At 49.6% G+C, this 24405-nt stretch overlaps 1 protein-coding gene across 3 annotated transcripts in view; it reads left to right on the top strand.

Moving 5' to 3' along the window:
- Positions 1-24405, top strand: part of TBX5 (T-box transcription factor 5) — a 42547-nt gene that overhangs the window by 3677 nt on the left and 14465 nt on the right. For 2 of the 3 annotated variants that reach the window (XM_030026751.2, XM_030026750.2), the window contains exons 2-7: positions 1448-1623; positions 3384-3478; positions 6196-6315; positions 6976-7123; positions 9192-9344; positions 18501-18592. In XM_030026751.2, the coding sequence (XP_029882611.1) occupies positions 1477-1623; positions 3384-3478; positions 6196-6315; positions 6976-7123; positions 9192-9344; positions 18501-18592 (755 nt within the window). In that variant the 5' untranslated portion in view covers positions 1448-1476. Of the gene's footprint in view, positions 1-1331; positions 1624-3383; positions 3479-6195; positions 6316-6975; positions 7124-9191; positions 9345-18500; positions 18593-24405 lie in introns of those variants that run through there. The other variant, XM_030026749.1, reaches the window with a different exon arrangement.

Here is a 24405-nt window from a genome sequence, read left to right as displayed (position 1 = left end):
GCTGGTGTGCGGTGGGAAGAGAGCGTTTGGGAAGGGAGGGAGCGGGGCGCGGGCCGTTTCGGTACATGATCTTTAGCTCCAGAGCTGTGGACCCGGAGTCCCTTCGCTTTTTGTCCTTGTAAATTATATATACCTATATGTATGTATTACCCACCACTAGCAGGGAAGATCATTTTCATCCCCCTCCTTTCCACTCCCAATTTTCTTTGGCGTTTAAAGGAGAATTGCCTTTTTCTTCTTCTTCTTCTTCTTTTTTTTTTTTAAACGGCTTTTAAATATTGTTGCAGGGAGAAGGAGAACATTCTCGTGTACTTAAAAACAATATTGCCTCCATATGGTTGGCCTTTCAAAAGTGAATCCCCTTCTTTGAAACATGCAAGAGATATTTTTTTAAAGCTACTAAAACTCTAAACTTCTTAAGAACAAAAAACTAACAGATAATTCAATTGCTTTTATCTTTTTTCCCCCCTGCTTTGAAACTTTTACCATTCCTGATAGAGCCTTTAAAGCTACGTCAGAATACTACTTTTAAAACTTACTGTGGTTACTCGCATCAGATGTAAACGGTGTATTTTTTAAGCTCGTTTTTTTCTGCTGGTGCAGTTTTATTCTAAATGTTATGGCTTAGTTCACTTCAGCCCCAATTCCACCCCCCGTTCACCAGCCCGAGTGCGCGTTACCTTGCACAGTGTCTCGACCAATTGATTTATTTGCACTTTTATATTTTCATTATCTCGTCCATCCTTCGCTTTACTTGTAACTATCCGGGATGGGGGGAGAAAAGGCTTTTTTTTTTTTTTTTTTTCCATAGGGGTGCAAGAAGTTGAATTTTCTTTGAAAATGGGGTTATATAAAGGGCCTTGCGTGTCGGTGGCATTTGCCTGGTTGAAACTGGTGTGGGGTGAAAGCTCCCACTTCCCTGGGAGGAAAGTGAGGGCTTTCAGGCCCCTCGGCCGCAGCGAGCCTGGGGGAATCGGAGGTGTTCAAGGCTCGGGGGAAGCTCTGCCCCCCCCCCCGACCCCCGACCTCCAGAGTCACTTGTGTGATGAGTTGGCCGGTCCACGGCCCCCCCTGTGCCTTGCTCCCCGTGTCCTGCCAGACAGACCTAAAATACGCTGTTTACCTTTTCCAAAAGATGTATTTAATAATACCGCCTCCCCCTTCCCCTCCCTCCCCCTCTCTACCCCCCCCCAAATCCTATCATCCCTTGCGGGCTGCGATAATAAATAAAAGTCTTTATTTCTCCCTCTCCCAAAGTTAAAGGGCCTTGTTCCCTCCCCGGGCAGCTGGAAGTGAGTTGCGGGCAGCGCGGGTTTGTCGGGCAACCCTGCCTAGCGCTCCGGCTTGCTCCCCATTGCATATGTGTGTATATATATATATTTTATTAAACGTCAGCATTGACTTATGCGTCTCTTATCTCTGCTCTCTCCCCGATGTGTGCCTGCAGTGGGGGATTCAGCGAAGGAAGCTCGTAACATGGCGGATAGCGAGGAAGGCTTTGGGCTCCCGACCACGCCGGCTGACTCGGAGGCCAAAGAGCTCCAGGCTGAAGCCAAGCAGGACACTCAGCTGGGGGCCACCAGCAAGTCCCCCACCTCGCCCCAAGCAGCCTTCACCCAGCAGGTAAGGACCCAAGCTCCTCTTTCTTTCCCCCTCGCTCTTTTTTCCCCCCTTTTCTTTGCCTTTTTTCCCCCCAAATATCAGCTCAGCTGGGTAGCTGCTGCAGCTCTGGGCGGCCGATGAGTTGTTTTAGGCCCCACGGGAGGGAAAAGTCTCACCTGATTGTGGGCCTCATCCTGCTTTAATGTTATTTGGGGTTGTGTTCAAGCGCTAGACCCGCAGGGAAGCGCACGGGTGAATATCGGGGTGTGTGGAGGAGCACGCACGGAAAAGCACCCAAAATACCGGAGCGCGGCACCCGCTCGTGCAGCGGCAGGCGCGCACCCACCGGTGTCCACGCATGACTGTACAAATGCACACGCGAACACACAGACAGCCGCGTGCGCGTGTATGTGTTTGCTCTGCCTGCGCGTATTTGTATAAGATATAAACATACACGTATATACGCACCCCTTGTACACCCGGGCGTACGCATGCACGCGCAGGTACAGCCCCACTCGTGCACTCGCAACTCTGCCCGCACCCACGCAATGGGCCCGGAGGACAGGTCGGGGGTGTCACGCGTGGGCACCCCTGTAGCGATCCGGGGGTCCAGGCACACCGGGGGCTGTCACCCTCCGTCAGCCCTCGTCCCCCGCCCCCGGGGAGCGTCGCGTGTTACCGGGACACGCGTGGGCTCCCACGCGAGACTCGCCGGCCGCAGCTCCCGGCGGACCTCCGAGGAGAGCAGGCCTCGGCGGCAGCGAGCCGGGGACCCCCCCCCCCCCGCCACCATCTCGGCTTCTCCTTCCCTGCCGCCGGGGCCTTCCCCGCCCGGGCCGGGCGGTGCTGGGAGCCGTCCCCCCGGTGCTCGGTCCCAGCCGGCTCGGGGCATCCCGGGGGGGGGGCGCCGAAAGGCGGGGAGAGGGGCTTTTCCACGGAGATCGCTTCGCTTTCAGCGGCTGCCGAGCCCCTCCGGAGAGCCCCGTTTATCCCCTGGCAGGTAAACCCTCGGGGGGAAACCTCCACCCGCTGTGGATGCCGCCCACGGGGGTGCGGGCAGGAGGGCCGGTGGGGGCACGGGGACCCCGGGCTTGCCCTGGGATGTGGGGTCCCCGTGTATATTTGAAAACCCACCCCCGAAATGTTTGGCTGGGTGCTTCGACCCCATTTTCAGTGGGGGGACTACGTGCTTGGCTTGGGGGGGGGAGAAGGGGGGTGTCCACTGTGCCTCCCACCCCACGGTGGAGGGATGTATTGTCCCCGCGGTACCAAGCCCCGCTGCCAGCCCGTGTGGGCTGGGGGGGGAATAAAATGAGCGGGCGAGGGGAGCAGGGATGACACCCCACGCCGCCCCAGCCTGCAGAAACGGAGCCGGCGGGTGTAAATCACTCACGGGAGGGGTGTAAATCTTCTCCGGCTGGCTTCGCAGAGCAGCTGGGCCAAAGCGCTGGGGTATTTCTCCGGCCGGAGCCGGCTCCGGGTGCTCCCTGCTCTCTTCTCCCCTTCCCGGGAGCACCGAGGCCCGCAGGATCCTGCCTCTAGCCCCCCCCCCCCCCCCAGCATCACCGGGGTCCAGCTTGAAATCTCCTTCTCCTCGGCTTTGTAAACGCACAAGCGGCTGGATTTTCCCAGGAATGCCCCGAGCTCCGGCTCCCATCGCCCGGTCTTTTTCCCTCCGAGCTTCCCGCCGGGAGCGGGGCGGGGGGGGGAGCCCGGCCGCCCCCGGAGGGATTTTCCCCGCACCGCTGGGGCCTGATGGTTTGTGCCTTCCTCCCTCGCAGGGTATGGAGGGGATAAAAGTGTTCTTGCACGAACGGGAGCTGTGGCTGAAATTTCACGAAGTGGGGACGGAGATGATCATAACAAAGGCCGGGAGGTAAGGGGGGGGGGGCAAGGGGGCCCTGCGTGGCTGAATCTGCCTTCGTTTGTGCGTGTCTGGGGGGGGGATTGCCCACGGGAGGGAAGGGAGCACGCGTGTTCGCACAGCCGCGTGGGTGGGGGTGCGGGTCGGCAGCCGCAGCCCCGTTTTCCCTGCCATCGGTACGGTCACGTCTCTCGTGTGCGAGACCCCCCCGGGGGTGTGTGTGTGTGTCTGTGTGCCCCACGGCCCCGGGAGCACCCCCCGAGCCCTGCCCGGCGATGCCCCGGCAGGGCGGGCGGGCGGAAAGCCCTCCCTGCGAGGATATATTCAGAAGAAATTGTTTCTTCTGGCTTCTTTCTTAACCAGAACAGTTGGATCGTTAATCCCAATTTCAGGCCTTTGGAAACTTTCCAGGCGAACGCGAGTTGCAACCACTTGGCCAAAAGCTAACCTTGTTTAGAGCAGCTCGCTGGGCGACTTTATTATTATTATTATTTTTAATTAAAGGAGCAGCTCGGCCCTTCTACGATTTTGCAATGCCTTACGCTGTTTACAGAACTTTCTCATTTACTTTGCGCGCACTGAGGCCAATATATCCAGAACACCCACGGCACCCCGTTTAAAAGTATATGTGGTCTTAAGCTACTGTTTATATACTGATAGCAAAGCTGTTTAGATGCATAGATGTGTCCGCAAATAAATAGCATGCGGAACTAACTGTGTCCAGATACGCATTTCTATATGTATGTGTTTGTCTGCGTGGGTGTATAGAAAAATATACAGCCTTGCAAATCCAACTTTATTGGGACTGCGCGTAATCGATTCCATGACTGGCTTCATAAACCTTATCCATAGATATTTGTATGTGCATGCGTGTATATTTGAGGGCGTCTGAGGCGACTTAACGTTACCCTTAATATTAATGCGTCAGAGGACTGTTAAATCGAAGAGTGCTTAAGCCAGCGAGACCCAGTAAAATAGTCTCTCCAGTCCCATCGGCAAACTGGGGGCAGCCCGAGAGAGGCTCTTTTCGTTGTGCTTTTAAATTAAAATCCTCGGAGGAAGGGGGGAAAAAACCCTCCACGCATATAAATAGTAGTAGCTTTACATTGCGAGGGCACAATAAACAATGTAAAGTCAAACTTTCATTTTGCTCTGTCATCTGGTATTTGTTGTGGTCTTCCAAAATTTGCCTGAAGAGGGAGGGAAAAAAAAATAAAATAGAGAGCTGGTTGTATAAAGTTTTAGTGAATAGATCTGTCTCCCGGCTTGCCTTCCCCTTGAACCTCGCTGCTGCTGGAAAAATCGGTTTTAAAGAAGGGTCTTGTGTCCAAGGGGATGTGGTGCAAAGCGAGGGGAGAAATGTATGGGGAGAAGCTGCTGGGGGCCGGGGTCCCCTGACCGCCCCCCCAACCCGATGCCGGGACACGGGCTGGGCGAGCGGAGGGACCTCCCGAAAAAACCGAGTTCACAGGAGGGAAAAAAAAAAGCAGCGGACGGAGAGAGACATAAACCACCTTGCAGAAATTTCAAACAAATATCGCGGTGGACAGAAAGCTCATCTGGAGAGCAGTAAAATAGACATTTACAGTGCGGGGGCTTTAGGGAAGATGCGGGATAGGTTTCCTTATTTATATAATTCCCCATGTTTATTGTTGGAGAAGTCCGTGTTCTTGCTGGTCAGGTGTTTTCGATGGAGTTACAGATAATTCTTCAGGTGGAATTCTTCTCCCTTAAAACGTTAAAGTTAAATCCTCGCTTTCTTCGGTGGTAACTTCCCCTCTCTCCCCAGCTTTTTAGAACTGAATTAAACCCCAGCCCAGATGCCCTATCGCAGAGATAAGAGCCCGAGCCTCGGAGGAGAGTGCAGTATTTTTAGAGGTGTGGGGTTTTTGTTTATGCGTGTTTTAAGTCCAGGGATATATTTTCATCTGCTTTATTTTTAAATATTTGGAAAGCTCAAACTAAAATAACATCAGTGTTTTAAGTCCCTGCCTTGCAGTAATGGAAAATATTTCGAAAAGCCCCTGTCTTCAGTGTGTATCCGAGTGTTTCCAAGTATTTGTCAGGTGTGTTTGCTGATGTCTTTGTACGAGTGTACGGCTGCACACAGATTTCGTGTTACACCTGAGGGCGTGTAGGGCTTTTTTTTTTTTTTTTTTTTTTAATATGGGCACACAGAGCCGTTAAGACACGTGGGGGGTGATTGAAATATATGTATTTTAAATACAAATATTTATAGAAATATATATTTTTAAACTTTTTTTTTTTTGGCAAATCTCCCCTCCTGTTCCAGTGGCTTATGTAGAGAGGGAAGTAACTTGCTTCCAAAAGTTCTCACGATCAGGTTTGTTCAAAGAAGAGAGAGTCGAAGTCTTGGTGAAACAAATAATTAACAAAAATACGACTAGACGATCAGGCACAAGACTAGGTGAATAAATAACCCTGCCAGCCTCGTAATTATGATTCTGCCTTGATAAATCGCCTGCTTCGCTTCAGCTGGGACCTGGGGCTGTAGCCAGTGGCACCCAAATATCTCCCGCATCCCAGGAGAAGGGTGCACCCATCCTCTGCCCGAGCCTTTTGGGAAGGTCCATCTGAGAGTGTGGTGTTGCCCTTTTGTTAAGTGATCCCCCCCCCGTTTCCTTCTCGCAAACACACACACACGAAACCACCTTGGAAGACTTTCCCTTCTCCGCTTTTATACTTATGTACTTTTTTTTTTTTAATAGGCGTATGTTCCCCAGTTACAAAGTGAAGGTCACTGGACTTAATCCAAAAACTAAGTACATACTGTTGATGGATATTGTACCAGCGGATGACCACAGATACAAATTTGCAGATAATAAATGGTATGCACGGGTGGGGGAAAGGGGAGGGAGGGGAACTCTGTGTCGGGCTTTCTGGGCTGGCCAAACCTGGGTAGCACAGGTTGGGGAATACCCTTGAATCAGCGGCTCATCCTCCTTTTTTTCCCTGCAAAGGAGAGATCTTGGGCTGCAGGGGCTTCACCTGAGCCTCTGGGGATGCTCCCACACTCCTTGGGAGAGAAATGCATCCAAAAAAAGGAGAAAAGTCTGTCGCAATTAGCTAATGATAACTGTAATCCTGTTTGACGATGAGATTACTGGCTATTGTGGAGCTGATAGTTTAATTATATTAAGAAAGGGAAGATCTCCGGGCAGGATAATATTTGAGGATTGGTACACGGTCCGTCCTTTGCTCCTGGCTTGGGTGCCGGTAATTGGAGGGGGGGGGGGGGAGGATGGGGTTAAACGGGAAAACAGCGAGAGCCATCTCCGACGGGAAAGGTGCCAAAGAGCTCAATTAATTCCCCGAGGAGTGGTTGTAAATGCCTTTTCTCCCTAAGCACGGCGTGACTGTCCGGCCCCGCGTACGGGGATACCCGAGTGGGAGAGACCCCCACGGGAGGGGATGGGTGGGGGGGGGGAGCAGGAGCCCACGGGAGAGACCCCCCCACCCCGGAGCTCAGTGCCTCTGTCCCCACGCAGGTCCGTGACGGGGAAGGCAGAGCCGGCCATGCCCGGGCGGCTGTACGTGCACCCCGATTCCCCGGCCACCGGTGCCCACTGGATGAGGCAGCTGGTTTCCTTCCAAAAACTCAAACTCACCAACAACCACCTCGACCCCTTTGGACATGTAAGTACCAGGGGTAGGAGAACGGCACCGTGCCCACGGAGGGCTACCGGGGACCCCACGCGTGCCCACGGCTCTCTCCCATGGCGTGTCCACGCGTGGTCTTCCCCACCACTGCCAGCGCCGCTAAGGTCATGGCAATGTCACCCACCCCAAATCCGTTGTGTTGGTGGGGTGTTGTTTGCTTCCCTGGGAGGATAGGGTGAACCCCAATGAAGGACCCCCCCCCAAAATGGAAGCATAAACCTTAAACCCGAGCTATTTCGCAGCACTGAGTGGGAATGGATTACAGACCCCGGGGACTGGAGTCCACGAGTGGGTGAAACACGCCCGGCTTAATTGAGTATTTAGCTACCTGGTTTTAACCTCATGGAGAGTCTTGGAGCGTTAAAATCTGCTCGCTGCCTCTGTGAATTTAGCTAACAGGTAAAATCAATTGGGCGTAGCTATTCGAGGAAATAGGACCTAAACCCACGTGGATCCCTCGATCCAAAAAAAATGCAACAATAATTAAAGACAATAAAAAAAAATTGAAATCCCACTAGAGCTTCTTGGACATAAAAAGGTCTTTGCTAGACTCGTGGGGCCGTGAAAGCTTGTGTGAATTCTGCAGCCAGAAACAGCCCTCCTTCGAAGGTCTCCAAAGATGCGTGTTCCTATGAGCAAATATATATGAGCATGTATGAATAATATATATATCTATAAAAATATATATATATAATTACTTAAGCGGGTATGTGAATCCAGATCCCGCCATCCCTTTCCAAGAGCATATTTTTCTCCAGTCTTGTTTCAACACTTCAGTTTCTTTTTTTTTTCCCAATTTTTTTTTTTTTTTCGCTCCCCTTCGCTTTTTAATGATAAATCTTGTGCTATTAAATCCTCGCACATGTGGTCGTTAAGAAGCGAGGGGGGGGAAGGCTGCCGGGGAGAGCTGCCAGACAAGCCCCCAGCCCACCCCAACGCCGAGCATCTTTTTACGAGCGGTCCTTTCCCCCTCCAGTTGGGGGGTTGATTTCTTTGGCCTTTTTTTTTTTTTTTTTTCTTCTTAGAATTTTTATTTTACTTTATTTTTGCCTTGAGCTGGGTCGCAAGCACAGCTTTCCAGGGATCAGGTCCTTCCCCGCTCCCCCATCGGGAAGAGGAAAGGGAGAGCGGGAACTCCGCAGCAGCGCGGCCGAGGGGGGGGACCTCTCCCATCCCCAGGGCTGGTTTTTGGGGACCAGTCTCGGGGTGGGGGTGGGACACATGGGGACGGGGCCAAGCATCCCCCGCTGCGACCAGGCGGCTCTGGGGAAAAGTCCTTCTAAACAAACCGAAGGCGCTGAGGGGACAATAAGGGACTTCAGAGGAGGAGCTGCACCAGGAGTCTCTCAATTAGAGTCGCTGTAATGAAATTAAACCCCATTAGATCGTTCACCGTTGATGTCTACGACTTTCCTGGATGTCAAAGCAATTTGCTTAAACCCCCGGGACGGGGGAGGCGGCGGCGGGGCGCGCTGCGGCTCGCTGTCGCCAGGGTCCGGCAGTCATTATCGTGACCGAACGGCCCCCCGCCGCCCGTGTCGTCCCCCCCCGGCCACCTTCCCCCGAGATTAACCCGGTACCGAGCAGGGACCGCTTTTTATCTTGAATACAGCGCGTTCCATCTTCCCCTTCCCCACCACTCTCCTCTCCCATCCTCTGCGGGTGGCTGGTGGGGGGGACACGCACAAAATCCCTCCATCCCTCTGCTTCCCTCCCCCCTTCTTGCCTCTTTGCCCTCCTTGGGGGGGGGGATGACACAAAGGTGCCCGTGTCGTGGTGGTGCACTGGATCACCCAGCCCTGACAGGCTCCTTAGTTTGGGGGGGTGTGGGGGGGTTCTTGAGAGATATGTCCCGGCACCCTAGTACCTAAATCAGCCCTTCTGGGGGAGCCCTGAAAAGGGTGAAGACTTTGGGGAAGGGGATGGGAGAAGCTGCGGACCCCTCTCCTCCTCTTCCTCCTCTCCCCGGGCAGTGGGGGGGGGATTTGCCACGCTGTGCCCCCTCCATTCCCATGGGATATCCTCTCCTTCTTCCCTTGCCCAGATCATCCTGAACTCCATGCACAAATACCAGCCCCGGCTCCACATCGTGAAAGCGGATGAGAACAACGGCTTTGGCTCCAAGAACACGGCCTTCTGCACCCACGTCTTCCCGGAGACAGCCTTCATCGCCGTCACCTCCTACCAAAACCACAAGGTGAGGGGCTGGGCTGGCCCTCGCACCGGCAAACCTCATCCCCGCTCTGCTCTCTCCCTTCTCCCGCCGCAATTCCTGCGGGCCTCGGCTCCCCTGCTTCTCTTTCCCCCTTCTTTCCCCCCCCCCCCTTTCCCTCCCCGCCCCTTCTCCCTCTCCTTTTGCCCCTTCTCATTCTCCCTCCCCTCCCCTTTTCTGCCTCCCCCCCTTTTCTCCCTTCCCCCCTTTTCTGCCTCCCCCCCTTTTCTGCCTTCCCCCCCTTTTCTCCCTTCCCCCCCTTTTCTCCCTTCCCCCCCTTTTCCCCCCTTTTCTCCCCTCTCTCCCTCTTCCTCCCTTTTCTCCCTTCCCCCCTTTTCTCCCTTCCCCCCTTTTCTCCCTTCCCCCCTTTTCTCCCTTTCCCCCCTTTTCTCCTTTCCCCCCTTTTCTCCTTTCCCCCCTTTTCTCCTTTCCCCCCTTTTCTCCCTTTCCCCCCTTTTCTCCCTTCCCCCCGCTTTTCTTCCTTGTCTTTTTTCCCTTCTCCTTTTTTCCCCATCTCTTTTCCCCTGCCTTCTTCTCCCCCTTTTCCTTTCCCACTCCCCTTCTTTCCCCCCCCTGCCCCTTCTCCTTTCCCCTTCTTCCCCTTTCCTCTCACCACACACCCATCCCATCCCCTCTGTTATTCCTGGCCACACATAAAAAGCATCTAAAGACGGGGCTTAGGGCGAGCCGAAGGGGAATTAGCTCAACAGGATGGTTTGCTCAAAGAGGAGACGACCAACCGAGGAAGTTGGCTTTATCTTCTCCCCTCCCCGCCATCGGTCAAAGACTTGTAATCTGGCGAAGGGAGCCCGGCTCTCCCCTCCGTGGCCGGGCCGCTGATAACCCGGGCTGGCGGGGCTCCGGCCCTTTGTTTGGGAAAGGGCTCCTTCCTCGGCCGCTCCGCGGGCGGCCTTGCGGGGAGGTCGGTGGGGGGCTGCGGGGTTGGCAGCGAGAAGGCCCTGGAAGGAAAGGGAGGCTCTACGCCTGAAATCAGCTCCCCGTCTGCCCAAGCAAAAGCAAAAAAAAAAAAAAAAAAAAAAATTAAAATCAAATAAGGTTTTTCTTGGGGTGTCGCTGGGTGGACACGACCGCTGTCCCCCTCTGCTCTGCCTCCCCGGGGGGGACCCCGCTGTGGGGCTGCTGCCCCCTCTTCTTCCCCTGCTCGGCTTTTGGGCTTCCCCACCCAGCCAGGGAGGAGGAGGAGGAGGAAGGCACAGGGCTGGGGTAGTTCTCAGCAGATGTATTAGGGATGCCTTTTGCCAACTGCCCCTCGCTGCTGCCCGCAGACCCTCTCTAGGGCAGAGCCCCATGAAGAGCCAATTTTCCTTCGGAAAGAAAGCAAATTCCTCCCCCAGTCGCATAGAAAGCAATTACTACAAGCTTGTACTTGTACTTACGGGCAGGTAGGATGGCTCCTTTGCACTTGACAGGGTGAAATCATTGTTTTTCAAATGGAGAAAGGTCATTTAACACCCCGGATAAATCCCGGATGCTTTCCTGGGGATGTAAGTAGGAAGCTCCTAAACCTGCGCGAAATGATTGTGTTTCCTCCGTCCATCAGTTAGCAAGGGAGGTGCAGAGAGCAGAGGTAGACTGGAGAAGAAAGAGTGTTTCACCGTAACTAGGGAGAAAAGAAAATACTTCCCTGCCCTTTAAAATAGGAGCTGTTGGCACGACCAGGACAAGCAAACTGAATCCAAATTGAGTCCTCGCCAAATTATGCCTTAAATTATAACTCCGCTGTGGATGCTATAAAATCAAGTTTAACTTCTGCTTGATGGATTCGGAGAAAGAATATAATATTAATAGAACTGGGAGTTAATAAAACAGGACACACTGCTTGCTTTAAAGGCATTTCCCTATGAGAAAACAGACCTGAATTTAACTGCTTTCCTTTGAAGAAAAATAGGACTGTTTTATAGAAAGAGAAATTATCATGCAAATAAAACAAAAGCAAAGCAGAAACATGTAACTACAGTAGTTTGGGAAAACTGCCATATTAGGAGGAGCAGGAATATTTGATTGTAAATCAACAACATCTGGTTGATAAGAAATGACATCTGCGTATCCGTGTCTGTCAAAACATACGCACTGACAAATGCATGAATCCCTACAGACACACACGTGCTTGCATCCCAGCAGACACATGCACTCGCACACAGACACCACTACATATTTTACACACCCCCCTACACATTTTACATACACTTACATCCCTCCCCCCAACACACGCATTCCTCTTCTCGCTGCACTGAATCATTGGGGGAACAAATAACGAGTGGCTGTAGCCCCAAGATAAAGACCCAATTGAGAAAGATAGAGCCATAAAAATAAACCAGAGAATGATCTACCCTAAATGGCATCTCCCTCCAGGGAAGGGAATAAAATTTGTAGCTTGCCCCAGTGCAGATGGAGGATAACACTGGGGCTGAGGCGGCGTGCAGCTGATGCTGTTGCAGATGCTGGCTCGGCGCAAGGGATGACATCCTTCAGCTGAGTCGAGTGGCAAGTGGGGTCTTCTCCACAGGCAGAAACCCGAGTTCAGCTTTCACAGCTGAGATGTTGCTTGGCAAAGCGTATTTTCGTGTTGCAATGCAGACTGCGTTTCCTGTTGCCACAAACGATCGCGGTCCCACTGGTCTGGGTCTGTCTGCGTCGAGCTCCCCAAGGAGGGTCTGCTCGTCCATCCCCACGTCTCTTTGTCAGCGCGCTACCTGTTTTTTCCCATTTACGGCCATCTCTCGCTTCCACCCATCACCTGTAGCGCATCCTTTGTGCAAACTTTCCTATTCGCGCAACCACACGGAGTTTGCGTACACCAACATATTTTACGCATAGTTTTTATACACCCGTGTATTTTACGCACACGTGCATATATACACACAAATTTATACGTGCACGTATTTTAGGTTTCCAGACCTATGTTAAAGGTGAATTATATTACAGTATTAATTGTATGACTCGGCCACAAATGCATTTGAGTCTATGCTTACACAGCTTATAGAAATACCTGCCTGATTTCAGATCCGTCAATTTATTTCAATAGCACAGCTGCAGTCCCAATGTAGGGCTTGTGCTTATTTCCCCTGATATTTTAGACAGCCTGAAAAGATATTTAAGCACACTGGGATCTCCCCCTCCCCAGCCCTACTCCCCAAAAGGAGGCTTAAGCTACGAAGAAAGTTTTGGTAAAGTTTTCAGTGTGGTTGTCAGCAGCTCGGTTGACCACCTCCCCCCTCTCTGCAACCCTGAAAAAATACCCCAGAAATATTGAGGTGTTAAAATAGGTCACATGCACATTTCATTTCCTTGCCATTTACACAATGGGTGCTTGCAATCAGGTTGATTCCCAAATATTAACTTCCCCTGCAGTTAAGTACTATTTTGCTGTAGCTTAAATCATTGTGTTACTAGCTCGTATTTATTAGGTACTAGCTCTCTGCTTAGGACCAGGAAATGAACCCTAATAGACAGAAATAATTAAGGTTCTGCCCTCATGAGGGTTCTTTCAAAAGCAAGAATTCACAACAATTATTCTCATTAATTTTTACAACCTACTTTCCCCGTTAGCTGGACTTGGGCTTTATATTGGTTTTCCCCCCTCAGGATATCCGGTTTTATGCTGATTTTTTTTTTTTTTTCCTATGTCATTTAACATTCTTGGTAGCCCAAATTCTTTTAAGGAAACATTAGCCCCAGGTGGGATGCTATAGGCACCCAGAAATGCTATATGCACCATAGCAAAGCAGAGGACCAGGGGAGGGCCTGGCTGAAGACTAATCTGATGCACTCCCAGATAGCCAGTGGGCATAGAGAAACACGCTGGTGGGCTTTCTGACCATCCCAAGAAAGACCCCTGTACTAAAAGAGGGCTGTTGAGTTGGCCAAGTCAACTGGTGCTCCATCCTGTCAAATTTTGGAGAGCTGCCTGTGCGGCTCTCCTCCGAACATGTGGCTTTTTGCCACCCTGTCGAGGGCATCTTGCAGGGTTGTGTAGGAGCAGCTGGTGCCGGAGGCTGGCAGGTCCTTGAGCTCGGGATGTTTTGCCCTGAGAGCTCAGTTCTCCTTGTCTTTGGTTGCAGGTAGCCACCTCCATCACTTCGGTAGAGGCTACCAATGTGGTGGCCCAGCTGGCATCCCATGGAGTGCCTCCGTGCAGAGGGTGGACCCTGTCCAGTCCCCTGAAGCAGCCCTGCAGGGCTGTGTCCCCAAAACTCTCCCTCCCCAGCGTGGGGCCTTTGGCCCCACGTCTTCCCACCTCTGTGGCAAGAAGGGGCAGCCCCTCTCCTTACTCGAGGCAAGCTCTTCTCCGAAGGGGGGTCCCCCACGTGCTGAGAGAGGCAGGACTCCCTGGAGTTAAGCGAGGTGAGACCATGTATCTCCTCTTCATCGCCAGGACTGGTGGCTTCTGTGCAGCCCTTGGTCGCTTGGGGACCACACTGAGCTCTTCTCCCCTCACTGACCCCCTCCAGGGCTCCTTGCATCTCTACCCTCAATTGCTTAGTCCTGTTCCAGGCTTTGGTGGGAGAGTGCTTCCCTCAAGAGGTCTTGTGTCCTTCATAACCTGTGTCTGAACCAGTCCTGTCTCCCTCTGCCCCTTTGTTCTCAGTCTTGTCCCTGCCAGTCCCGGGACAGGGTGCTCAGCCAGCCTCGAGCCCCCGACCCCTTTTGGTCCTCAATCCAGACCCCCTCCCCAAGCCCTGCAAAGACACCCTACCTCTCTCCTGCCTCGCTCCTGCCTCCCAACCCACCTCTTTCCCCCCGCAGCCCAACACTGTGCGAGGTCTGTCTCTTCCCATCCTCCATTCTTGCCTCCCAGTTCAGCCAACAGCCTCCTCAATGAGCCCCTCTGTCTCACACCAGTACCTCTGACCAGCTACTGGCTCTCAGTCCCTCCCATTTCCTTCACTGGCTTCTGGGTTCAGCATCTTCTCCCCTCTGCCAGCAGCCCCCCCTTCCCCTGGCCTTTCCCTCGGGCTCCGAGTCCCAGCTCCCCATCCAGCTCCTCTGTTTGGCCCAGCCAGCCGTACGTAGTCTCAGCGGGCACCTTGTCTTCACCTTTTTCTTTCCTTCCTACTTCTCCGGTTTGGCTTCCTCCTCCACGCCGCCTTGGTTTCCACCTGGGGTATGTGAGAGTGCAGAAGAAAAAGGCTCTGTGCTTTCCAGCCTCGAGCCCAGCCTCAGAGTTGCTCCCAGCACAGCCGGCTGCAGCGGTCGTAGGGATGGTCCTGGCCCATCTCTGCCACGCTGAGCAGGACCGCGGTCACCTGCGGGGCAGGGACAGCACGTATCCCCACAGCACGGAGAGGTCCATGTGTGCTCAGCTCAAGGGTGATCACCTCGACCTCTTCATCACTAAATGGGGCGACCTAAATGGTGATTTTTTTTCCCCGTTCAGGCTTTTAAGTTGTCCAAATGGGGCAGATGTTCACAAGAAGAGAGCTCAGAAACTAAGGATCCCCATCCCTAGCAGAACGTGAAGTCCCTTTCCAGAATGCCCAGCCTTTAGGATGGTTTCAGAAGTGCCTCCAGAAGAGCCCAAGAGGGTCAGGGTAGCGTGTTTTCCCTTAGCTGAAGTGCTCAAAAAAAAAAAAGTGGGACCAGTTTGGTTGATAGCAAAATAAGTAAATAAAATGCAGCCCAGGGCATATATCTGCTGTGGAACATTGCAGCCCTAACAAAGTTTTGTGAAGTTAGAAGCAATTGAAAAAAATCTTATTATGGCAAGTGCTTGACAAAAAGTAATACTAAGCGGTAGTTTTGTCCCTGGCCATAATAATATTCATGAGCCTGTAGATACAAATACTCATATAAATACATGATTGTGCAAAAAAAAAAAAAAAAAAAAAAGCACATCTTTCCTTGACCTAACTAGACGCAAAGCTAAGTTTTATCATGCTGGAGCTTAAGATGTCATTGGAAATGTCTCAGCAGAAGTGCTTTGTCGTCAGTTAGCCCAGAGAAAGGAGTGCAGAGGAGCGGCGCTGAGATTTCATTGGGAACTGTCGCTTCCCGTTAAAGTGAAGATGAACCCATAGGTCAGACAAGTCCTGAAAAGTGTAAATCTGGGAGGCTTCACCCTGGAAAGCTGTTGTCTCAGAAGGGTCTGCAGCAGCTTTAGAAATCGGTGGTCAGAAGGCAACTTTGCCATCAATTTCTTTCAGTAACAAATACATAAACAAAGCCCTACAGTTTTATGCAATCTGTGCTATATAATTTAGCCCTGGGCACTCTGTCTTAATGACCTTGCAGGACGTTGTATTTTTTTTATTTTTCATGATGTAATTGTCGTTTGACTTTCTGACAGCTTTTTCTTTCCCACCCCAATGAGTTACAGTCAATTAAACAGAGTTTCGCTATGGCAAAGTTGATCCAGAAGAAGGTTATTTCCACCCATTCGTTTGCTTTACCACCTCTGAAATAGTTTGTAAGTCAGACAAAAACCGGCCAAACAAAATATCTTCCACAGGCTGTTTTCTAAAGCAGGGATTCACCAACTTTTTCTCTATTTTCTGTTTTGTTGTGTACGGTTTTGTTAAATTTGGCTTGGACTCTCCTGGCTTAGTGCTAGGGCTGATGCTGTGAGTTATCATCTAGGGAAACACTGTTCTGAAAGCTCCTGCTGAAATGCATCTGAAGTACACCAAAGAGCTGAGAGCTGATTTAAAACCTTCTGTGGTCCCTGGTTTCTAGGTGCCTTCAATCTAGCAGATGTCTAATTTTAAGGAAGCTGAAGTTAGCCATGTTGGGGCTTTCTGCCACCACCACATACGTTAATACCTTTCTTTGCTTGTAAGAGTGTTCCAGACGCGGGTTAGGGGACTTCTGTACTCGTAAAACAACGTATTTGCGAGATTGAGTTCCCATACGATATTTTGTCCGACATTTTGTGGGTGATTAAGGGCTTGATTCATCAAACAGGGCATTCAGCTGAGGTCCTTAAATCAGGGGCTAGTGTGTTGATGGCTCCTTCTCCGGTGAATGGAGAGCGTTGGGGACCTGCGAAGGCAATGCTACCCACCTCAGAGCCCCAGTGCCCTCTGGCACTCCCCATCTCCTTCCATTGATTCCAGCAGGAACACCGGGAGACGAGGTTCCCAGTGCAGGCGCCTTGGTTAAAATGCCTTCGGTTAGGTTGGGATGAATCTGGCCCTTTGTACATTTGTGTGCTGGTGCCAATACTGTAAATCCTTGCTTAGTGAAGGACTTCACTTATGCAAGCAAATATTGCCATTGGGTTCGGCAAGTGAGGACAACTTGTACATTTAGTGTGCTTCAGAACGCAAATTGCATAGAAACATTAAAAAAGTTGAATAATGCCTATTATTCATTATAGAAGTGCCACCACCTCGCCGGTGGAAACCGATAACACAGTTTCTTTGCAAAATACACAGCTGGTTGTCTAATTATTCAGGGCTTTTAATCATAAAATGCACCCCTGTTTTACTGCTAGAAAACAGCTCAAATGGCAAATTGGACCAAATAGATTGTTTGTTTACCCTTCTCTTTGAAATCTGAAATGCGTGACAAAAAAGCGCAATGCCCTGTTTATGTACTAAATTAGGTCCTGATTTAATGGGACTGCCCATAGGGACAAGTGTAGGGGTGGTGGGGTCTTTGCCTGAGATTTGGAGCCAAATTAGGCAAAAATGGCAAATAAACAAATGGCCTTTGGAAAAAAATATGCTATAAGACGAGAAAATAGCAAAACAATCTGGTCGTGCAGACACCTGGCAGAGTTTGCTATTGACACGAGCTGAGCCAGACTTTTCTCTTCGATTTTTGGCAAAGAGGTGAGTCCAGTTGTGTGTGCTTGACTTGGTGAACACGAACCTCTCTCTGTTCTCCCGTCATTAATCTCGAGCTCTTTCCTTCCCGTTGGCCAACTTTCAATAGGAAGGAAGGACAGCGTTTCCATAAAATGCGGTGAGCTCATGAAGTTCCTCCAATGGCAAACACAGGGTTGTCTCTCCTTCTGGGCAAGGGCAAGTGGCTCTCCTGTCTCCTGGCTGAGGGCTCGGACTGCCAGGCAGCGATGGAGAAAGAGAAGAAAGGGAGAACTGGAGCTGCTTCTGCCTGAATATTAGGGCATTGCAGCTAGGTCACGCCTGATCCAGACTCAGCCCTGCTCTGCAAAGACACCAAAGCATGTGCATCAAATTTGGCACAGCAGAGTGAGTTTTTACAAGATCGGCAGGGCATTTGAGGGTGTTGCTGGTCCACAGTTAATATTTGCTTAAATGACAACCCCTGGCTTGAGAAAACCTACTCACCAAAGCCCTCAGGAGAGGTACGTGAAAGAAAGGATTGCGTCTCTTTGAACAACAGAGTTGCTTTGGGAAAGGGTACGGTCTCTACAGCAGCTGCTTTAAATGTTTAGCTTAGATGTTGTAAGAGAACCAAAGTTAGGAGTCTGAGTGGGATCCATCCCAGCAAACTTTTAATGCTGAAGGTAGCCAACTAAGCGAGTAAACTAGTCCCTCTTAATTCCTTCTAGAATTAATGGAGAGACAAATATTCCTCCAGGGCATGATGGTCAGAGGTGGAGCTGCCCTCCAAGTACCTTAGGTAGTTAGTCCATGCAGTGCTTACAGGTGTGGGGCTGGTTGGGGGAGGATGTCAGATGCAGAGCACCTGGAGTACATACATTTAGGTGGTCTGAAATACAGAAAGAGTGAGCCTTACGGGCCTGAGATTTAAGGTTTCAGTTGTGGCTGCACATTGTTGAGAAAATACTTGTTGGTGTCAGTGGGATTTGTTCAAGCAATATGACTTTCATCCCTGGTCCTCTGGTCAGTGCACACCTTTCTGTCACAACAGCAAAAAGAAAGTAAGTAACTCTAAGAAAGCAGATTTCCTCCAGAGACAAATTTGTGTGTGTATGTGCAATCCCACGAGTTAGTCATGGGACAAGCCTGAGAGAAGCGAGAGGTTGTTGACAGGAGATATTTTTCCAGTGGAGAGATCTAGAGGAAGGCCCATCTGGAGCGGTCAGTGCCTGAGCTGAAGGATGACTTGAATTTCCGAAAGCTGTGTTTTCCCGCACATCCCTATTGGCTTGGGTTTAATAAACAATATCCCCCCCTCTCCCAGGCCACGCCCTGGACTTGTGATGAACCCATTGCGTTTCCTCCCTTTCAGATCACCCAGTTAAAGATTGAGAACAACCCCTTTGCGAAAGGCTTCCGCGGCAGCGACGACATGGAGCTCCACAGGATGTCCAGGATGCAGAGGTAACCTGTGCCTCCGCCGTGGGGACCTGCTCAGGACTGCGAGGGCTGCCTGAGCTTTGCTTTGCATGTCACTTGTGGCTTGAGCTAAGCCAGGACTTAGTGGCAGTCCCTCCTCTGGCACCTGCAGGTACATTTTATGTCAAGCTGTTGAAATATCATCAGGACGTGGGGCCAAAATCCAGGCATTCCCACTCCCAGGTGAACGCCTTAACTGCTGGGTTACAGAGGCAGGATCTCACTTGTGGGTTGTCCTCTTGGCCGCAGGGACCTTGTATTTCTTTCTGACATGTCTCCGTCCAGAAATCAACCTCTAGCTTTGTGCTAAACAGATGTCTCTGCGGCTGCATGTGCGCTTAAACCTGTTTAAAGCAACAAGAGACTTGGACTAGCTCCGAGAAGCTCTGGTCATCAGGCTACTGCAGAAGAGCTGTTGGGTGTTTTTTTCCCCGGGTGGCAGTGCTTTAAAAACCAAGCTCACAGCCTTGTTCTGGGAGCAGGTTTGTTAAGGATGCTCCAGATGCTTCTGGAGATCTTGGTGTGGAGACCTGTGTTGTGCTGGTTTCTGGCTTTCGGAGGGTCTTTGGCAGGAGGGGAGTGTTTGCCTGGTCGGTTCTGGATGTGCAGAGCAGGAGCGTAGATGTGGTGGTTTCAGGTTGAAGAAGGAAGGTATTAGAAAATGTTGGGATCTCCAGGGCCAGGTGGCTGAAGAGGCCTTTTTGAATCGCAGTGTTGGATGTAAGTACTTAAGCTGAAAATCAAGCCTAAACCCTGTTTAAAAATCCCGTTCAAAGTCCTTTTCTAAATGCCAGGTCCTGCCAGTAATTAGCTTCATGCCTTTCACTTCACTTGGAACTTCATCCACGTATCAAGTTGCTTCCTGGTGCAAATGTTTTGCAGGAACAGTGCCATACCCATGATTATACCGAAGACAGATGTAGGTGCTCAATATAGCATTTTCCATCCAGGAGGGCAGAAGCGACTCGGATCCCTTATTCTCCGGGACCAGCAGAGCTGGCTCTCAGTGGAGATCTGTAGGGACCTGCGTTGTGACCTTCTGTGGGGAGGACTCTCTCCATCGCCTGCCCCGAAGCTGGTTGTAGGTGGTCACTGCAGGCTGGAGTGCACGTGCAGGAGTTTCTTCTGGTTGCCATAGCTGGTGACCTGAGCATGGCTCTCTGTAGCTGTGCAAATCGTGCCGGCGGGCAACAAATAATGCCTGTAATCCTGGAAGCGCTTACGCCCACAACCCTACTCAAATGGGCAAATGTACTCCTGCGTACAAACATTTTCAGGCTCAGACCCAGAAATGCCTATATATATATATATATATATATATATATATAAATGTATATATAACACTTACTCTTCTCAATCTAAATCATCTCTGTGGTCTTCTGAATGTGCCCTGTGTTCCCTGCCTGCCCTTTCCAACGACAGCACGGATCCTGGCATATGTCAATATTTATTTATTTATGGGTGCACTACCACTTGAAATAGCTTTTCTCCCCCTCCCTCCTGTGCCAGCCTTCCAACCTCTGCTGGAACTTGAGTAACGATGTCCCCCACACATTTTTGCTGCTAAACTACCCTTTCATTACAGTCAATGGAAAGATTTGAAGGTTTACATTCATCGTGGGGTTTTTTGGAGCTGGAGGGAGGAGGTAAAACAGTGAGGACTATTAGAAGGGCTTCATGCCATATGAAGAGCATGGCATCTAGCCATGCTGAGCTTGTGCTAAAAATTGCTTGGCATTTTTATGCAGGCCTGCGGTCATAGTTGATGATACAGTGAACAGAAACACTTGGAATATATAAATATACCCGCTCAGACCTGGCAGGGTTGAAAGGGTTAAAATCCACAGCCTTGACTTTACAGGATAATTTCTGATGCTCACTTCCTTAATAACTTATCCTCTGTACTGATAGCATAGAAATGACTGTGTACCTTTACAAAGATGTCATTTTTTTTTTTTTTGAGGGAGAGCAGGATAAGATTATTATAGTAAAATAAAGACCCATTCAAGGTTGAATATATTAGACAAATATGTGCCCACCTTTGTGGTTTTTTATATATATCTGAATATATACAAAATTATATATAAAAATATATGAAAACATATATAAAATAAATTATATATATAAAAAATAAATTGGATATATAAGATAAAGAACCATTCAGGATTGAGTATGTTAGAGAAGTATGACCAGCCTCTGTGGGTTTATATAGGTTTAACATATAAATATATATTAAAATATAATTAAATATGTATAAAAATTATATTTTAATGTATAAATGTGTGTGTGTGTGTGTGCAGATGTAGTGAAGTTGTTTCCCAGTGATGGACCCACTCCCCAGCTGGCAGGTATAAGTAAGTGTATCTTGGCTTTAGGGGAGCGATGTCTATTTGTGCCCTTGGAGAATATGGTGGGAGGTACTTTTAGTGCTATTCCTTCATTATAGAGAGAAAGTAGCTGGAAAAAACACACTTTTTTAAAACAACGCACAGCCTTTTGTACTGGAAACTGGTGACCTGGCATTTGTCAGGTCACTGATCATCTCATTAAAGGGTATAGCCGTGGAGAGAATTAATTTTTTGTGCTGAGGAAAGCCTCGGCGCTTCTATGTTTTCTTTATTTAAATCTCAAACGTTTCTGAATTCCCTGTATAGGGCTATTGCAGAGGGGCATCTCCTAGCTGAGAGCAACCCTGGGAGAAGCAGACCCCAGCAGGCAAGGCTGCGAGGCAGCGCTGGTCCAGCCAAGCATCTGAGCTGGCTTGTGGCATCCCATTTTTATCCTAATAGAAAGAATTACCATCTGGCCAGCTTTGGTGGTCTCCTTGCACTTTTGGCTGTCAGAGGACGTGAGGGAAGCCACTTTGCTGGGTCCAAAATGATTTCACTCGCCTCAGAGCAGGTCTTGCAGTGGGGTGAAGTAGAAGTAGGTCTAGGTGCTGGTGGAGGCTTGGCCTGATGATTCATCCATTGAACACCTACCCTTGGCAAATGGTATGGACTGAGAGGAAGGAAGACGAAGCCGGCAAGAAAGAAAACTTCCAGCGCCAAGAGTGAGCTCAGAGCGAGGTCTCGGGTGCCTTCTCAAAGACCCTCCCTCCATCTCTGCTTGCCTCCGTGCGCTCTGGCCAAGCAAGAGCAACGCGTTGGTCCAAGTGGTCTCTGGGGACGGGAGCTTTGCAGGGTGGATGGGGATGTCTTTGCAAGTCCATCCCTCTCTCTGGCTTTCTCCTTCACAAGGCCTCCGTGTTGTTTTTTCTCCTCCTATTTCCCAGAAGAAAAGTTAATACGTCTGTCCAGGTAGAAAATTTCATTCAGTAGTGATATTAAGCCTTTCAGCAGCAGATGACTTCATTCAAAAAGAATAGCCGTGAGCTCCGGGGAGATCCAAATTCCAGTGAACACAGACTTCTGATACATGTTCGTTTTTCCCCCACTGCCTTTGTTTCTTTGACAGGATGAATGTTCTGGGAGGACGGGTTTTTTAAAGTTTTCAAGTTTCTGAGCATGAGATCAAGTTTGTTATTTCCTTGATTTAAAAAAAAAAATTAAAAAAAAAAAAAAGAAACAGGAAAACACGCTAGAGGAAAATGTGTAGAGGGATGTGAGTTACGCTGCATTTATATCTTGTGGTCATGTTGCAATTGAAAAACATAAATCAGGTAAAAGTTATGTAGTTGTGATGCTGGGAATTTTAGGCAACGTGTTCCTTTCGGATCTTTTGCCCCTCTGTACTGTAAAAATTCCTTTTGTCTCCACCTAGAATTTCTGCCTGTGCCAAGGGGAATTTGGTGTGGAAAGCAAGAGCAAAACACACAGCAGAAATCCGCAGAGGGTGAAGCTTATGCAGAGAGATGAGATCTCCGTTGCAGATGCCAGTGTAGGACTTTGCCCTTAAAATTCCCCATGCGTGAGAGTCAATGGAGCTGTACTAATAAACCACAGCTATTGGGTGATTTGGGGGCTTGTGTGCAAGTCATAGCTTTTGGGTTTTTTTCAATCTGTGACTGCTAAAAGACAGCAGGGGAGAAGTGTTTGTGGGTCTGGGGCTAGAGCCCTGTAAAAGAGCAGTTCTGTTAAACCCTTTAACCAATTTCTGCTGATCATCTGCAACTCCCATTGTCTTCAGCAGTTATTATGGGTGCTGAAGAGCTTCTGGAAGTCTCGGGCCCTAGTTACTGTTCATTCAAATTAATGTAACTTAGTCCTTGAAGCTTCTTATTGGGAAAGATTTTGAGAGGAGGGATGATTACATGAAAGAGTGGCTCTTAGCTCCCTTGATGGGTATCCTGGGCCCTTTCAGAGTGAGACAAAAATCCAGAGTGATCCACTTGACAAAGAAGAGTGGCAGTGTAGTTCGACGCTATGTATATGTTTTCTCCGTCAAAGATCACGAGCCATAGTTTGCTGCCTTTGGCATTAATCCACAGTAATCTTCCTGGCTCGAAAGGAATTATTCCAAAGGTTTTGTGGTGTAACCGAGAACAGAAACTGGGCCAGACGCAAAGGATATAAAATCAGTACTGTGATTCAAAGCTGGCATAATGGAGAAGACCGTGCATTTTGGAGTGCCGGTAGAATAAATGAATGAGCCTCCAGGCTCCAAAAGGGTTGTCTACCCTGGCATACTAACATCATGTCAGACTGATAGGCACCGGTCTGACTAATGCAAATAGGTCTCGGTCCACTGCAAACAACCTTGCTCTTCTTGCATCTTCCTGTTGCATCTTTACATCCACTTTCATTTCCCATGTTCTGTCACTGGAATCTCCCAAGAGCCACATGCTGTCTGAAACATTTTCAGTGTGAGACTTAGAGTTATAGCATCTGTTAGAGAGATGATGCTTTCCTCCAGCAAACGTCCCCAAGGAAATTTTCCTGGTCAAAGCCCCAGTGGAAAATGTAGGCTTGAACTGTATTCTATAGAATTTGATGGAATTCAGACGAAATCCAAATTAAGGTCCTGCAGACTTCACTGGAGGGTATCCACAGCTCTTAAAGTGAGAAAGTCAGCTCAAGAAACACAGGGTAGCTGCAGTTTCCTCCATTGCCCCTTCTTCAGGGGATCTGCCCAGCAGGACCGGATCTGCAGAAGCTCAGCCCAGCATGTAAAGGATGCTGACGCTGTCTCTGTTGGCCAACATCCATTCTCCAACTCTTCTCTTGTTCCTCTTACTCCAACGTGAACAGTGGTATTTGTCTGCAGGAATCTAGCTTTTTATTTGCTTGATAATGATAGCTCTAGATTTCTAGCTGGTTCTTTTCACTGCTGGTTCTTGGGGTTGTTGCAGCGATCTCTTTGGCTGCACTGCTCCGATGAGTGATGGAAGCACCGGTTGTTAACATACCATGCATGCACCCAAACCAGGGTTATTGGATCCCTTCACATTCTGGCAAGAAGGTCAGGACATTTGATATGTTGGTGGAGAATGCTGCAGTGAACAGCCCCCCATAATTCTCAGTGAACATTTTGACTTACATTACTAGACATCCAGTCTAGGGTATTATTTTCTGCCTGCAGTCCCCACGTACAGAGAGCTCACATTTGATCTGAGGGTAAGACTGAGGGAAGTACTCAGTAGTTCCTCTCCTACCAAGTCCTTTCCTGCTGTAGTTTATCCACTTCAGACTCTCCAGACAGCCTCTTGAGAGTGGTTCAATTTTAATTCAATATGCTGGAAATAAGCTGAAATGAATGCACATTGAGAATTGACAATTGTTTTCTGGTTTATTTTTTTCCTGGGAGATGCTGTATTTATTCAAGTCAATTTTTTTCTCTTCCTCTTTCTATATCTGTTA

This window comes from Aquila chrysaetos, chromosome 9, assembly GCF_900496995.4.
Source record: "Aquila chrysaetos chrysaetos chromosome 9, bAquChr1.4, whole genome shotgun sequence".
Classification (NCBI taxonomy): Eukaryota; Metazoa; Chordata; class Aves; order Accipitriformes; family Accipitridae; genus Aquila; species Aquila chrysaetos.
This window is presented reverse-complemented; position numbering and strand designations above follow the sequence as displayed.